At 34.4% G+C, this 16,073-nt stretch overlaps 1 protein-coding gene across 1 annotated transcript in view; it reads left to right on the forward strand.

Moving 5' to 3' along the window:
- The window catches only part of LOC119582961 (serine incorporator 1-like), a 14,946-nt gene extending 755 nt beyond the window's left edge, over positions 1-14,191 (forward strand). Inside the window, 18 exon segments of the mRNA XM_037931476.1 lie at positions 782-800; positions 803-937; positions 1,159-1,199; positions 1,853-1,930; positions 2,063-2,184; positions 3,066-3,275; positions 3,626-3,710; positions 4,056-4,178; positions 4,476-4,601; positions 6,042-6,189; positions 8,932-8,985; positions 11,811-11,919; positions 12,603-12,704; positions 12,866-12,869; positions 13,015-13,091; positions 13,640-13,781; positions 13,783-13,839; positions 14,047-14,191. Of these exon segments, the coding sequence (XP_037787404.1) occupies positions 782-800; positions 803-937; positions 1,159-1,199; positions 1,853-1,930; positions 2,063-2,184; positions 3,066-3,275; positions 3,626-3,710; positions 4,056-4,178; positions 4,476-4,601; positions 6,042-6,189; positions 8,932-8,985; positions 11,811-11,919; positions 12,603-12,704; positions 12,866-12,869; positions 13,015-13,091; positions 13,640-13,781; positions 13,783-13,839; positions 14,047-14,130 (1,716 nt within the window). The 3' untranslated portion in view covers positions 14,131-14,191.
- Positions 14,192-16,073: the final 1,882 nt, after the last annotated feature.

Consider the following 16,073-nt stretch of genomic DNA (forward strand, 5'->3'; position numbering starts at 1 on the left):
TATATTAACAAAAAATTAGTAATGGCTATTTAAAGGGAAGATGTCAGTTTAAAGGGTAGAGATTTAAAATATTGATGGACAAACATTAATTTAAGGATGAAATGTTTATAGGTTTATAATGAATTCATAATATAAATGTTCATATTCTGAAGGCCATATGAACACTGTGATCCATATTGTGCACTTAGAATGTTCATTCAAAAAAAGAAATATCACATTTACAGTATGCGTAATCTTTCAAAAAAGGAAAGCTAAACCTCTTGTAAAATATGGTTTTTAAATTTTTTTATGTGGTAAGAATATATGCAATGCCCTATTGTGATGTAAGTTCTCTATTGTCTTTACACATAGATGGCTCATAAGTGCTTATCCCAGGAGTCAGTCATTAGTCCTAGCCATCTTCCCTTTTTACCCCTTGTCCTTTTTTTAAAAAGCTTTATTTGTATTATTGAATTGTTTTTGAATGTTTTTAAAATTTTTTATTAACGTTTTAATAATTTATTTTTTGTAAGAATAATGTATAAATATTAAATTTGAAAGAAAAAATTTTCCCAAAAATTAAAGGTTGGAATCGGGTGCAGTCACTAGGGCCTACTATAATTCCTTGTGACTAAGATATGGGGAGCTCTGTTTGAAAAAAATTAAAAAATGCTACAGGGGACGAATTAATCCTTGTCGGGGGGGTTTAACAAATTTCAGCATTCATATGATTTCATCTTTAGGATGGAAAAATTAAACATTTACTGATATATAAAAGAAAATTATCTTCACCCCCCCCAAGATGGCCTGCTGCTGTGGCTCCCTGCCTGTAGTCTCTGCTGTTCGGCTTGTCCATCATGCAGACTCAACATCATCACTCTTATGTTGCTTAATGTGCTACGGGCACCTTTGTACTTGCATTATGCTTCCCCAGGTTTTAAAAGTGCTTTAAAAAAAGGTAAATTTTTTTTTTAAAAGAAATATTTTTCTGTTTTTTGGGTGGAAGGGATATGCATGAAGCCTGTTCTGTGCTGGGTATGCTAAAGAGTTTTTTTTGTTAGGAATACAGGTCTAAAAGGTAGGTTTGTTTACTCTTTAGCCATTTTTTTTGGGGAAATCATGTACACTGCAGAAAAAAAATTGTACTGAGTGGGGAAGTAATATGTCTTTGTGCTTCAGATTTTTTCCCATGTGTCCCCCAGCACCAAGCACATGACCAAGTATGACATGTAAACTCCAGTTGTCATTAAATTTAAAACCTGTTGATGGCGGGGTGCATATATAACCCTCCCAATCAGACTCGACACGGGATACATAAATAATGCATTCTCCTAAATGAACCCCAAAATTAGTGTTCACTACGAACAGGGCGTCAGAAAAAAATTTCCTTTCAAGGGTCGGGACTTTTTCGGGTTATTAAGAAGTATATTTGATAAAACCCATATGAAATGATTTCATAATTTCCCTAATAATTTTAAAGAATGTATTATTACATAAGTTTGGTAAACTTGATAACCTTTTTTCTCTATTATAATGAAAAGATGTTGTCCCCTCTATAAACTGAGTAAATAAGAAAAAACTATTAGAAGTCCTATCTAATTTTAAAATATAAACCCAATCTACACAATTATTGAGTCACATACAAAACAAACAAAGGAATGAATGAAAATAAAAGGCTACATGAAACCAGGCATGAGGCATAGTGGCCAGCCAAAGAAATTATGCTGTCCACCATTTTTCTCATAGTGGTGTGGAGAACAGGTTTATCATAGAATTATTTAAATAGATACTGAAATAATGTTATTTTTAACTTGTACTTTTTGAGTAGTCTGATGGGTCTTCTGTTAATGAGCTTTGCACTTTCTCATGACAGGTCCCATTCTGTGATAGTGGTGAAGGAACCAGCTTCTTGGATACTGCAACTGATGCTGTCAAGGTCGACTGCTCTGGGGTTAGTACAGATAATTTGGGAGTTTAGTGTTGTTCATTGATAAATAAGTGTTTATTATTTTATCAAAAATACACTTACTGGTATCTCTATATAGTGTATATGGATGACAACTCACAACCGTTCGATTTTCAGGTGGTGGGATATCTGGCGGTGTATCGACTGTGCTTTGCTATGTCGCTGTTCTTCTTCTTTATGGCCCTCATTATGATAGGAGTGAAATCCAGCAAGGATCCAAGAGCAGGCATTCAAAACGGGTAGGTTTTTTACTGGTTTTCTTCCTTTGATTTTATATATATATATATATATATATATATATATATTAATATATATATTATATAATATATATATATTTATTATTATTATTTAAAATATATATATATTATATTATAATTATAATATATATTATTTATTTATATGTTTTATTTTTGTATATATGTATATATGTATAATTATAGGTATATGTATATGTATATGTATATGTTATGTATATGTATATGTATATGTATATGTATATGTAATTATATGTATATGTATAGTATTATTATAAAATATATAAATATATATATATAATATATATATATATATTTATATATGTATATTAACGTATATGTATATGTATATGTATATATATATATATATTCATATATATAAAATAATATTTTAATATATATATTATATATTCTATTTTATTTTTTAATACATATACCTCCCTCCTTCTCTCTTTTTCTCTCCTCTTTCTCTTCCTCCTCTTCCTCTCTCTTCTCTCTCTTCTCTCTCTCTCTTTTTTCCCCTCTCTTCTCTCCTCTCTCCCCTCTCTTCTTTTCTCTCTCTCTCTCTCTCTCTCTTTTTCTCTATTCTCTTTTTCTCTCTCCTTTTTCTTTTCTCTCTCTCTCTCTCTCTCTCTTTCCTTCTCTCCTTTTCTCCCCTCCTTTTCTCCCTCTCTCTTTCTCTCCCTCCCTCCATTCCTCCCTCCTCTCCCTCCTTCCCTCCCTCCATTCCTCCCTCCTCTCCCTCCTTCCCTCCCTCCTTCTCCCCTTTCCCTCTTTACCCTTCCTTTCTCTCCCTCCCTCCCACTCTTGTATTTTTTTATAACCCCACCACACCCTTATAAGTATCACATTATCAAACTCCACAGATTCTGGGCCATCAAGTACCTGGTTCTCATTGGAGCAATCATTGGAGCGTTCTTCATTCCTCACGGGCAGTTCGGACAAGTGTGGATGTACTTTGGCATGATCGGGGGCTTCCTGTTCATTTTGATCCAGCTGGTACTCATCATCGACTTTGCACACTCCTGGGCCGAGTCCTGGGTCGACCGCTACGAGGAAACTGAGAGCCGTGGATGGTGAGTGTCAGAGGGATATGTGTGTGTGTGTGTGTGTGTGTGTGTGTGTGTGTGTGTGTGTGTGTGTGTGTGTGTGTGTGTGTGTGTGTGTGATTGTGTGAGTGAGAGTGAGTGAGTGAGTGAGAGATAGAGAGAGAGAGAGAGAGAGAGAGAGAGAAAGGAGAGAGCGAGAGAGAGAGAGAGAGATTATATAATGGTATATATTTTGTTTGGGGGAGGTGTATTTTTCCCGTTAGGGGTAGTTAAAAATTTTTTATGAACAATACATCAAGACGATTCATTAATAGTGTTTAAACCAAACGGCACTATTTTTGATTTCTTATTAATTTTCCCATACATTTTCTCATCAGGTATTGTGCTCTGCTGGGCCTTCCCTTCCTGCACTACGCCCTGGGCCACACTGCTATTGTTCTCTTCTATGTGTTCTACACTACTGTAAGTATATTTTTTTTTCTCATAGTTTATGTAATTAAAGATTTTTCTGAGTTGTTCTTATTTCTTACCTTGTGGATTCTTTTAGACTTTTCTTTCTCCTTCGTTCCTTTCTTTTGTAAGAGTATACCCAAATAAAGGTTATATTGGTCATGCAATAGTTCAGAATTGCTATCTGGTGTAGGGTTAATTGTAAAATAAGTGTTAGAAGAAATAAAACAAAGAATTCTTTTTATTATCATTATTATTAATAATGTAATCATCACCATTACCATTATCTTCACTATTACCTCCATCATCATTTTTCTCTTCTTGTTAATGAGTGGCTTCCTATTTTTTTTTCCACAGTATGAAAGCTGCAGCCTCCACAAGTTCTTCATCTCCTTCAACCTGATCTTGTGTGTGATCATCAGCATCATCAGCATCCTTCCCAAGATCCAAGAAGCACAGCCACGATCAGGCCTCCTGCAGGTAGGTCATTACCAGTGCTGGGTCTTCTATATTATATAAGAATGGGTTAGTAATTTATTTTTATTTTTATTTATTTATTTATTTATTTATTTATTTATTTATTTATTTATTTATTGTTATTGTTGTTATTATTATTATTATTATTATTATTATTTTTTTTTTTTTTTTTTTTTTTTTTTTTTTTTTTTTTTTTTAAGAAGTGATGACATTCAAATTTCCTGGTCATTTTTGTGTTCTAGACTTCTTTAACAGAGAATGCTGGTTTCAAACATTTATTTCCATCATTTTATATTCCAGGCTTCAGTTATCACCCTGTACACCATGTATCTGACCTGGTCTGCCATGACCAACACCCCAGACAAGGAGTGCAAGCCAAACTGGGTCTCTGTTATCAATGGAAATGAGCCAACACCTGCTCCAGAGGTAAGACTTCAACAGTCAGCATTTGACAAGGTAGATTGGTCGTCTGTATTAGGAAGATTTCTTCTTTTTTTCCCATAAGATATTAAGAAATTTATTTACTTTCTGACTGTTTTGTTATTGTTATTGTTCTCCTTCCCTCTTTCTTTCTTCCCTTCTTCTTCTCTCTTCTGTCTTCTGTCTTCTTATGCTTTTCTAGATATTTCTAGATATGAAAAGAGTGTTGTCTCGACCTTTCAGTTTTCCTAAGATTCTCTGTGTCTGAATATTTTATCTTTTTTCTAATGTTATGAACACCTTTCTGTTGTACTATAATGATTTTTCTACTTCATGACTGCAATTTCTATTCTGAGGCACGCTTCAGGCACAGACGTTATTATGTGAGTTTCCAGGCCATGAATTAGCCACAAATTAGCCACTTAATTTGGCTAGGAAGAGCTAGCTAACCCCATTTGCTTGCTTGCCATCTTAATGCATCATCTCTCTCTCTCATTTTATACATGTGTGTGTGTGTGTGTGTGTGTGTGTGTGTGTGTGTGTGTGTGTGTGTGTGTGTGTGTGTGTGTGTGGTGTGTGTGTGTGTGTGTGTGTGTTGTGTCTGTGTGTGTGTGTCTGTGTGTGTGTGTGTGTCTCTCTCTCTCTCTGTTTGTCTGTCTGTCTGTCTTTTCTTTCACACACAAACACAACACACAAACAAAACAACACACACAAACACAACACAACACACACAAACACACACACACACACACACACACACACATCACACATCACACACACATCACACACACACATACATACATACACATACATACACACACATACATACACACACATACATACACACACACACACACACACACACACACACATCACACACACACACACACAACACACACACACACACACACACACACACACACACACACACATCACACACACACACACACACACACACACCACACACACACACATACACAACCATGCCCCCCCCCCCCCCCCCACGTACGCACACAAAATACATACATATTGATAATCCTTACAGACCTTGGTGTTGATCTCAAGGAAGTTGGGTGGAACCCTGAACACATACAAGTGTAAGTACGGCAAACTGCTAGCGTAAGATTTGATGGCTTTGTCTGCCTTTATATGTAATTTTTGTCTCTTCCATGTTTTTACTCTCTTCAGATAAAGAGAGATCGAAGTGTGAGAGTTGTTTTGTTTATGCTTTTTGCAAGTATGTATGTTTTTGTTTTTTTTTTGTTTGTTTGTTTTCAATGATTTATGGTTTTTGTATTTGTTATTGTTATTATTATTATTATTATTATTATTATTATTATTGCTGTCATCATATTTTTTCCCCCTGTTATTTATTACTATTACTGTTAATGTTATCATCCATATTATTACCAGTATTATTACTTATAATTTCCCCCATACTTGCAGGGCGAAGAACCCAAATTTGATGGAGAATCAATTGCATCCCTGATCATCTGGTTCTGCTGTGTCCTTTACTCCTCCATGCGCACGGCCTCCAACTCCCAGGCATCGCGGCTGACCATGTCTGACAAGGTGCTCCTCAAGGATGACTCGAGTAAGTGGAGAAATTCTTTGGCAGTCTTCTGGTTATTCTGGAATAGGGCAAGGGTGCCTATTGATGATAATGTTTGAAGTTGTGCATATGAAACAGTCAGACTTACAAGGAGGCACTCATGTGCACGCACATGCACACACTCACGCACACGCACACTCACACACGCTTTCACGCAAAAAAACACACACACACACACACACACACACACACACACACACACAACACACACACACACACACACACACACACACACACACACACACACACACACACACACACACATATATACATATAAACACATATATATATATATATGTAATTAGCAATATTTTTGTATATAGGCCTATATTGATTGATTATGAAGTGACCATGCATGCTGTAGGAATATTTATACCATGTTATGATTTTTTTTTCTTAATAGGTTTTGAATGTTTGTTTTCCATTTAGTATTTTTATCCTTATTATTATTAGTTTATGATTCCCATTGCTTTTAGAAACCTTGTATCCCTGTTACTGATGTCCAGGTCATTACATGACATCCAACAGTTCTTTTCTTCTCTGGTCATAGCACAAAGAAATAAGTGGATTGATAGTCTTTGCTGTAAAAATATCAGTTTAGATCATTTACTGATTAAGTAAAACTAAATGAAAATGTAACATAAGAGTAAGGTTAAATTTGGTCAGTGGAACTGAATCTCTGTGAATATTGACCATGAAAGTGCATATGAGGTTTTAGAACCAAGAAATGTTGATCATATTGTGCTTCAGTTTTATGAATATGTATTATTCTCTAGATTTTTTTTTCTTCTTTTTTTGCCCAGAATTATGAGTAATAATTCTTTTGAAATTACCATCCTTTCCATTCTTTTGTTGACCACAAGGAAACCAGTCCTGGACCACAGGTTAAGACATTATTTTCTAACTGTATATTCCTATCACAAACACTTTATATCCATTTTCAGAAATCACATAGAAATTGTGGCATGCATCGGCATATATCACTATTTAGAATTCAAAATTTTTTAATTATTCATTGGCTTGTATGCGCTCTTTGTGCATGTTCACTTTGCAGTAGTTTGTGTATGTGTTACCCTGTGTAAATGTATGGAAATTGATTTCATGTTTTATAGTTAGAGTGAGTAGAGAGAAACATTGATGCGTATGGCAGATTTATAGGAAAATTTATTAGTCTCTTCCGACTTCTGCATTTTAAAATTTTCTTACTATTATTGAGATTCTAACACCAAGCTGACAAATTAGAATAAGCCCCTTATCATATTTTGAAGTATTTTTTAAAGGAGATTACACATGGAAAAGAGATATGATTGTCTTACAGTAGTCATGATAGTTAGTGTCTTTGAAAAGACGGTTTTGTGTGCTTTTTGAGATCTATAGAGATTGTCTTAATAGATTGGCCAGAGCCAGTAGATGCACTGAGATGTGTTTGGCTTAAAAAGAGTCTTCTACATGCACAGAAACATCCAACTTTTTATTATATTGCAGTGGGATCAACAAATGCAGAAATGTGCAGCAAATGCATAATTACTAAGCATTTGTTTATTGTGTCTGCTTTTGGCTAGAACCTTTTTTTTTAATGAAATTTGAAAACCCCAAATTTTAAAGTAACCAGTCCATGTGATAGACAGTTGCCGTAATATTACCATTATTGTTGATTCCCACAGGCACTTGTGAAAGTGCAGATTATATGGAAAATATAGCTAAGAACTAAAAGGTTGACAGTGATACAAATAGTGTATATAAATGTTTTTGGAAGTAGCAAGAAAACATCAAGTATAATTTTTCTACTATTAGCAAAATTATTAGATATCTTTAATTATATATAAAAGTGTACACAACTTTAGTGTAAGAAGGTTATATTGTTTGTTAAATACTCTTTGTTTTGATTTGATTTTAGAATTATTTGCTTGATTTTTTCTTTTCTTTTTCTTTTCTTTTTTTCTTTTCTCTTCTCTTCTCTTCTCTTCTCTTCTCTTCTCTTCTCTTCTCTCTCTCTCTTCTCTTCTCTTCTCTCTTCTCTCTTCTCCTTCTTCTCCTCTCTTCTCCTCTTCTCTCTTCTCCTCTTCTCTCTTCTCTCTCTCTCTTCTCTTCTCTTCTCTTCTCTTCTCTTCTCTTCTCTTCTCTTCTCTTCTCTTCTCTTCTCTTCTCCTTTCTTTTCCTTTCCTTCTTCCTTTTATGGGGCATCATTATTGTCTGATTTAGAAAAGCGTAAAACACTATATGACTATTTATTTGTCCTTAGTGATGATAATTGATCAGTGGATCATAAGTAGTTAGATCTTGCGAAATCATAATTAAATGCTTTAGGGATGTCGATTATTTTCTTTTCTTCTTCTATCAATCTATCTATCATTTGCATAATACCAGAAGGATTTTTATTTAGAGCTTGACAATGGTATTTTACTAATATATCTTCCTTTTTTTTTTTATCTTTTCTTTTCTTTTCTTTTACAGTTTTTTTAATTAGGATTGGTGACTTAAAGTAGGAGAACAAAATTTAGTGTAGTTTATGATCTTTTGCATTTCCAGTAGGTTTAGTTTCAGCTTCAATGATAGTTGAGTAAGCCTACCAAAAGACAAAAAAATGCAATGATATGAAGAATTCATAATTCCTCTGTTTTTTCTTATGTAGAGCAATATACATAGCCCATATTTGTTTCTTCATTTACCATTAATACCATAAAAGATACTGACAAAGGCGGTTCCTAACTACCTAACATGCAGCTGCCCGTAGGATGCCTTGGGCAATTTCCCTCGTGTCCATACGGGTGTTTGCAGGTAAAAAAAAAGTAAAAAAATAATACAACAATAGCACACTCTGCATGCCTTAACTAATTCCAGAAACTGCCATGGCAATGAATGTTAATATTTAGAGCATTTTAATATGAGTCAAATTTTTTATGCTATATTGGCTATTTCACACGGATATTTGTTATGTATATTTATGTCCATTTTACAGTAGAGCTGTGTATGTATATGATTGGGTGAATATATAAGTACATGGTTGGATCGAGACATCAGTTGCTAATGTTAAGCTTTTGTTTTCTTTTCTTTTTTTTGTATCTTTTTTTTTATTTGTTTCTTTGTTGACTTTAAAATAAGATATAGAATTGTTGATATATTCTGTATTGTGGTGTGTATATTTATCTTGTTTTCTATATTTATTATCTTATCTATATCTATATATAATATCTCTATATCTTATCTATCTATTCTTATCTCTATATATTATCTATATATGTATATATATATATATATTTATATATATTATATTACTATATCTCTTATATTTATTCTTCTATATATTCTATTCTCTCTTCATTATTCTTATCTTATTCGTTATATTACACATCATCATAATTTCTGAAATTTTCTTGTTGTTTTACTATCTTCTAACATTCTTATCATTTAATTCTCTCTCTTTCATTTCTCTTCTCTCTTCTTTCTCTCTCTCTATTCTTTCTCTCTCTCTTCTTCTTTCTCTCTCTCTTTTCTTTCTCTCTCTCTCTTTTCTCTCTCTCTTTCTCTCTCTCTCTCTCTCTTTCTCTCTCTCTCTCCTCTCTCTTCTCTCTCTCTATCTCTCTTCTCTCTTTCTTTCTCACTCTCTTCTCTTTCTCTCTCTCACTCTCTCTATCTCTCCTCTCCTCTTTCTCTCTCTTCTCTCTCTCTCTCTCTTCTTCTTTTCTCTCTCCTCTCTCTCTCCTCTTCTCGTCTCATCTCTCTCTCTCTCTCGTCTCTCCTTCTCTCTCTTCTCTCTCTCTCTCTCTCTCTCTCTCTCTCTCTCTCTCTCTCTCTCTCTCTCTCTCTCTCTCTCTCTCTCTCTCCTCTCTCTCTTTCTTTCTTTTTCTTTACTCTTATTAATGGATCTTACATAAAAGACGAGAAGAAATCAATAAGTTCTTTTTTCCATGTGAAAATTCTACAGAATGCACAAACAAAACCACCTCCTTAATTTCTGTGAAACTTTTATCATAGTAAGATTTTAGGCATTCAGTGAGCAAAAAATACTTATGCAGATATTGCTGAAAGGAATAGATTAATATTATAATTCTTGGTCTTTGTCATAATGTGCCGTTCCTGCGGGTAGAGGCTTTTCATTCTAACACTGATTTCCTTGGCTTGTTGCTAGCATGAGGAGGAAGTATTGCATTTGAGTCTGGTTATATTATCGTTTGTTTACTAGCAGTAAGGGAAATCTTTGGAAATGCTTGCTTTGTGAGTTGTGTAGCTTATTGTAGATACGATGCATGTGATAAAGTAGATTTGTGAAGATATTTAATATACTCATAAAACAAACACACATACTCTCATGCACACGCACACACGCCGCACGCACGCCACACACACACACACACACACACACACCACACACACACACACACACACACACACACACACACACACACACACACATGTACACCTACACACACACCTACACACACAGACACACATGCACACACACATACACACACACATACACACACACACACACACACACACACACACACACACACACACACACACACACACACACACACACACACACACACACACACACACACACACACACACACACAGACACACACATTCTCCCCCCTCCCCCATGTTATAGTGGCCATTATCTATTAAAAAAAAAAACGATAGACCTGTCTCTGTAGTTTTATGAGATTTAATGATTAAAAATTTATCCAGTTTGTTTCTTTGTATTTATGCATTATTATGAGGCATATGAAAAGTGAAATATATGTGTATATGAAAATGATGATGATATTGGCAGTGATGATGAAGGGGAAACATCCTGGTTGGTGTGATATACGTAGGGAAATTGTTGCAGTGTTTTGAAGCAATTTGTTGATAAATTGAAGAGAAATGAAGGGAAGATGAGTTAATGAGCAATAAGAAAAAAATAATAAATTAAGAAAAGTCAACCAGAAAATTTAGATTCTGAAAAATTACCAAAAAAATGTCAGTGAATTTGCAGGATATCCGAAAGTCACACTCAGGGCACGGAATAGTAAAGTTCTTGGGAGATGTTGCTTATACACTTTCTAAACGGTGGATGCCAATAGAATGAAATGCTTGAGACTGATTACTTTGTGCTGGTGGTCTTATAATGAAAGGTACTATCATCTAAGTAAGATTTTGCCCTTAGCACTTAACCCAGTGCCACCAGGAAAATGCGATTGTTTTGTAAAATGTTATTACACAGAGATGGCTCCACGGTTGCTCATCCAACTTGGAGTCAATTTGTAGTCTATGTGCCATCACTTAGTTTTCCTCTTCCTTGAGTTTGTTTTCTTCTTCTTCCTCTTCTTTTAATTCTATTAACCCTTCACTGCTGGGTGGCATGTACATGCATCCCTTGGCATGCCTGGACTATATCCTGGGTGGCATATGTATACATGCAAATACACAGTCCCGTTTTCTGGGGGCATGTACGATCATGCCATGCATGCTATGGTGGCAACACTATCGCCCAGCAGTGGGGTCTGAGCCACTACAAATACAGCCCAGGAGGGTGGGCTTTTGCATGGGGAAAACAAACCGGCGGCAGTGGATTAACATTAATGCTTGTATTATTAGTATTGACATGAATATTTCAGAAATTCAAGACAAAGGATTAACTTGTGAGCCATTTATGTGTAATACAATTATAAACCAAACTGTGGGCTTGGCATGTCCATCCATGGTTGCCATCTGTGGCAGTATTGGGTTAAGATCATAATTTTTTTTGGGGGTCATCACTGCTTGGCTTTATTTTTGCATGGATCATCACACATTTCACAATTGTTGGTTTTCCCTTTCTTGAACATTCTATGATGTTGAATATTAAACTAATACAATTTCAACTGAATATATATTTGTACACTTCCTGTTTCTAGTTTACTAAAAATTAACTGTTTTGTCTTTGTTAATCCAAAGCTGCCAGGAAAATGTAGTGTTTTACTATAGTATTGTTTTATGAAAAATCTACACATAGATGACTATACCCTTGCATACTCATAAAGGAAAAAATTGGTGGACTTTGTGACCTCACCTGATTTCACCTTTCCTTGAGTTTTCTTGTTTTTTTATTTTTATTTTTATTTGTTTTTGTTTTTTATGCTAATGCTATCAATATCAATGTTGTTGTTATTGTTGAAGACATTATAATTATTACAGTGTTATTGACATTTACTATTAACAAAATCAGATAAAAGAAAATATATATGAAAATCAAGTAAAAGAACAGTTGAGATAGGTAGTAGTACTACTAATAGGCTCATTGGTTGCTAACCAGTGGAGCTGTCCTCCAGTGACATCGGGTTAACATGGACATTATGTTTACCATTTAACCCATTATTCCGGGTTATCAAAATCTCTGAGAGCCATTAAACTCTGGTGATATCTGGCAGGGGCCCGACAGTGGGCGCGGAGTCCGCTGAGTTAAGCCGAACGTCCCGTTCCACATGCTCGGGCGTTTGCTGTGCATTTGAGCTGAACCTGCCAACCATGCGGTTCGCTATGACATCCTAGCATGTCACCCGGCAAGAATGGGTTAACCCATTCGTGATGAATGGCAGACCGTCCCTCACAATAGGATGGTATTGTCATGTCAAGCCTGCTCCAATTTGTGAGTGCTAAACATTTGTGCATTTTTTAAACCTTTGGTTCCTAGAGGAGTAAGTCCTTCAAAAGTAGGCTTGGGGATAGTTTTCTAGCCTCATTATCTAAGAATTGTTTATGCTGGATTCAGGAGCATTGAGAGCAGGGTAATTTTATTATTCCCATGCTTCTAATTTTTCCCTCAAGCAGCTGCTTTAACAGGGACCACCATGGTTCAATATAGTTCCAATGACTCATACCTTGAGTGAGTTAAAGGACATGCCATCTTGTGAACTGACGTAGATGCAGTATATCATCCACTCTAATTCATTTTGTACAAAAGACTGAGTTTGAAATCAACAGAAACATTACAAGACTTGAAAATTTCACAGTCATTTTTCTGTATTTCATGGAAGTATTTATACAGTTTCTGTGCATCAAATACGTCTTCACCTGAGCATACCTGAATATCGGATAAATGTCCCTTATTGGTTAAGCCTGTGTCTTCCCTGCAATATATTGTTGTATTTCAGTAATGATGGTAAATATACAGAAGTGAAAAAAAACATAAGACATGTAGAGGAGGGATAGGTGATAGCAGTGATTTCATAATATGATTTAAGACTGAGAGGACATTGATTTCCATTTACAGAGTGTGTATTTGCATATGTAAATATTTCATCTGAAATTTCACAGGCACACACTCCACAAATTCAAACGAGGACTAGAAATGTCAGCTGCAAAAAAAATGTGTATATGTATATATTTGTACTCTGAACTCAAAATATTCCCCAGGTGCACCCTTCCTGTTCAAAAATTATTTTTTTCCTTTTTGCTTTCATTGTAGGCGCTTCAGGAGACCCGAATCAGGTGAGGGCCACCATGTATGGGACAATGAGGAGGAGGGAGTAGCTTACTCCTGGTCATTCTTCCACATCATGTTTGGCCTTGCCACACTCTACGTCATGATGACACTCACCAACTGGTTCACAACCCAACTCCGACCTCACCACACTCTCCAGTAACATGGCTGCTGTCTGGGTTAAGGTAAGTTACTTTGCTTGGCATCAGTGTTTGTTTGTTAGGGAAATACTTATGACATGCTAAATATCAGATATGCAAACAGAAGAATTTCACAAATGTTACACCAGCAAACAAACACATTCATGCTCTTACCCTTTGGTTTTAGTTTTGCACCAAATGTTCTCAATGAACCAATTTTAACACTTACATGATATTCCTTTTCCAATACAGATTGTATCCAGCTGGATCTGCCTCCTTCTGTACGGATGGACCCTGATTGCACCCGCAGTCCTCACCAACAGGGACTTCAGCTAAATACCACTTAGCTCAAGCAGTAGAGGGAGAAAGATCCCATTTTTGCAAAGCCTCTGAAAATTTAGCTTTGGCAACTTTTAGATCTTATGGGATAACAAGTGTCTTTGATGTGAATACTCTGATTAAAAAAAAAGCCATGGTATTTAATAGGAAGGCTAGGTTGTATGTGCATGCATTTTAAAGATCTTGTACGTCATTCATTCACTATATTCAAAGATTTTTTTGTGTTAATTACAGTTACCAGATGTGGCTTTGTGGTAGAGGTTTGCATAAGACATAGCAGTTAATTGATCAATTCTCATTTTTTCTTCTTTTCTTTTACTTTTTTTAGATTGATATACTGTTGGTCAGCTTTTTAGATTAAAAGGCAAAAAATATACATAGATACCTAAGTAAGTTATAAATTGTGATGAAAATCATTCCTCTTAATCAAAGCAAGTGTAATTTGTTACCCCCCCAAATATGTGATTTGAATTTTGTTTCCACACTTTCATATGCACACACACTCACACTCACACTCATATATATTCCTTCCTTCAAATGTTTTAGGGTTGTTTGTTAAAAAACAAAGAAATATAACTTATTTTTCCTCCTTTATATCTGCTAGTCACGTCTTACAGGATTTTTCCCCCAACTTTAACATTAAGCTCAGATGAAACAAGGTCTACACATGTAGGTGGTTTATTTGTAAATTCATTATTGTGTAACATTTAAGTGTGTATGGTTGGTGTAAATGTTTTTAGAGGCTTGTAACTTCAGTATTTATCATTGAACTATCAATTTTTTTTTTTTTTTTTTTATTGATTTGTTTTGAGAGTGCAATTTTTTAGAATGTATTCATGAAGACTGTTTAGTCCGTTTTTTTGTTATCGTATGATTTTGAATTATAAAAAGTTTTTTTTTTCATATGGTATGAAACAAGACAAAGATATATTATTCTGTATTAGGTTAATAAAAAAACTTTCGAAATGGAAGGTTACTTTTAATAGCTAAATTCCTTCACAATAAGTATAGATTCAAATGTGCAAGCAAACTCTAAATTTGCACTAAATTTGTAACTTGCAATGAGGAGTTATTTGTTATGTGATATTCTCCATTTGGAAGGATTATTTGTATGAAATTATTTACAATATATATATATATATGTAGAGAAAGAGTGGTTGTGTGTTTGAAAGCAACACTTAGAAACAATTAAGTTTTTTATAATTTCCATAAAGATTTTATTAACCAATGTCAGGAATGAAAAACATTATTAGGTTTGAAGCATCCTCTTTTCTTTATTATTCATTGATGTTTGCAACCCTTGAGATACCAAGTTCATGTTTGTGCAGAATATCAGCAACACTCAAAGTAGAGTTGTTCATGTTGTCTGTCCTTTATATAGGCTGCCATTATTTTCCCTGAAAGTATATTAGTGTTTTTCCTTTTGTCAATAGATTTTTTTCTTCTTCTTCTTCTTTTTCTTTTCTTTTTTTTTTTTTTTTTCTTTTCTTTCTTTTTTTAGAATTTTGTGTTCTGTTTTACTCAGATTTAACTCTGAGTGTTTAAGAAGTAGGCTACAATGGTTTTAAAGATGTGTTGGTACTTAAAAGATATTGTAGACTGTGATTTCACTTGATGTATTTCAAAAAGTATATACATATTCTGTAATCCCAAATTCTGTTAAACTTGCTAATCACCAAATGTAATTTATTGTGTATCGATGAACAATAAATATAACCCTGAAATAACATTCTTGACATGAAAAATATTTAACCTTATGTATTAAAATAGTGTTAAATATTTATGGCCCTACCAAGGAATATTAAAGACTTGAGGATATTTATATTTATATTTATATGCAACTTTTAATAATATAATATGGATAATAATAAGTATGAATCATAGAAAATGATAGTGAAGATAATGATGTTAACAGCAAAAAACACAATTGTGATAATAGA

The sequence above is a fragment of the Penaeus monodon genome, chromosome 16 (genome assembly GCF_015228065.2).
Source record: "Penaeus monodon isolate SGIC_2016 chromosome 16, NSTDA_Pmon_1, whole genome shotgun sequence".
Lineage (NCBI taxonomy): Eukaryota > Metazoa > Arthropoda > Malacostraca > Decapoda > Penaeidae > Penaeus > Penaeus monodon.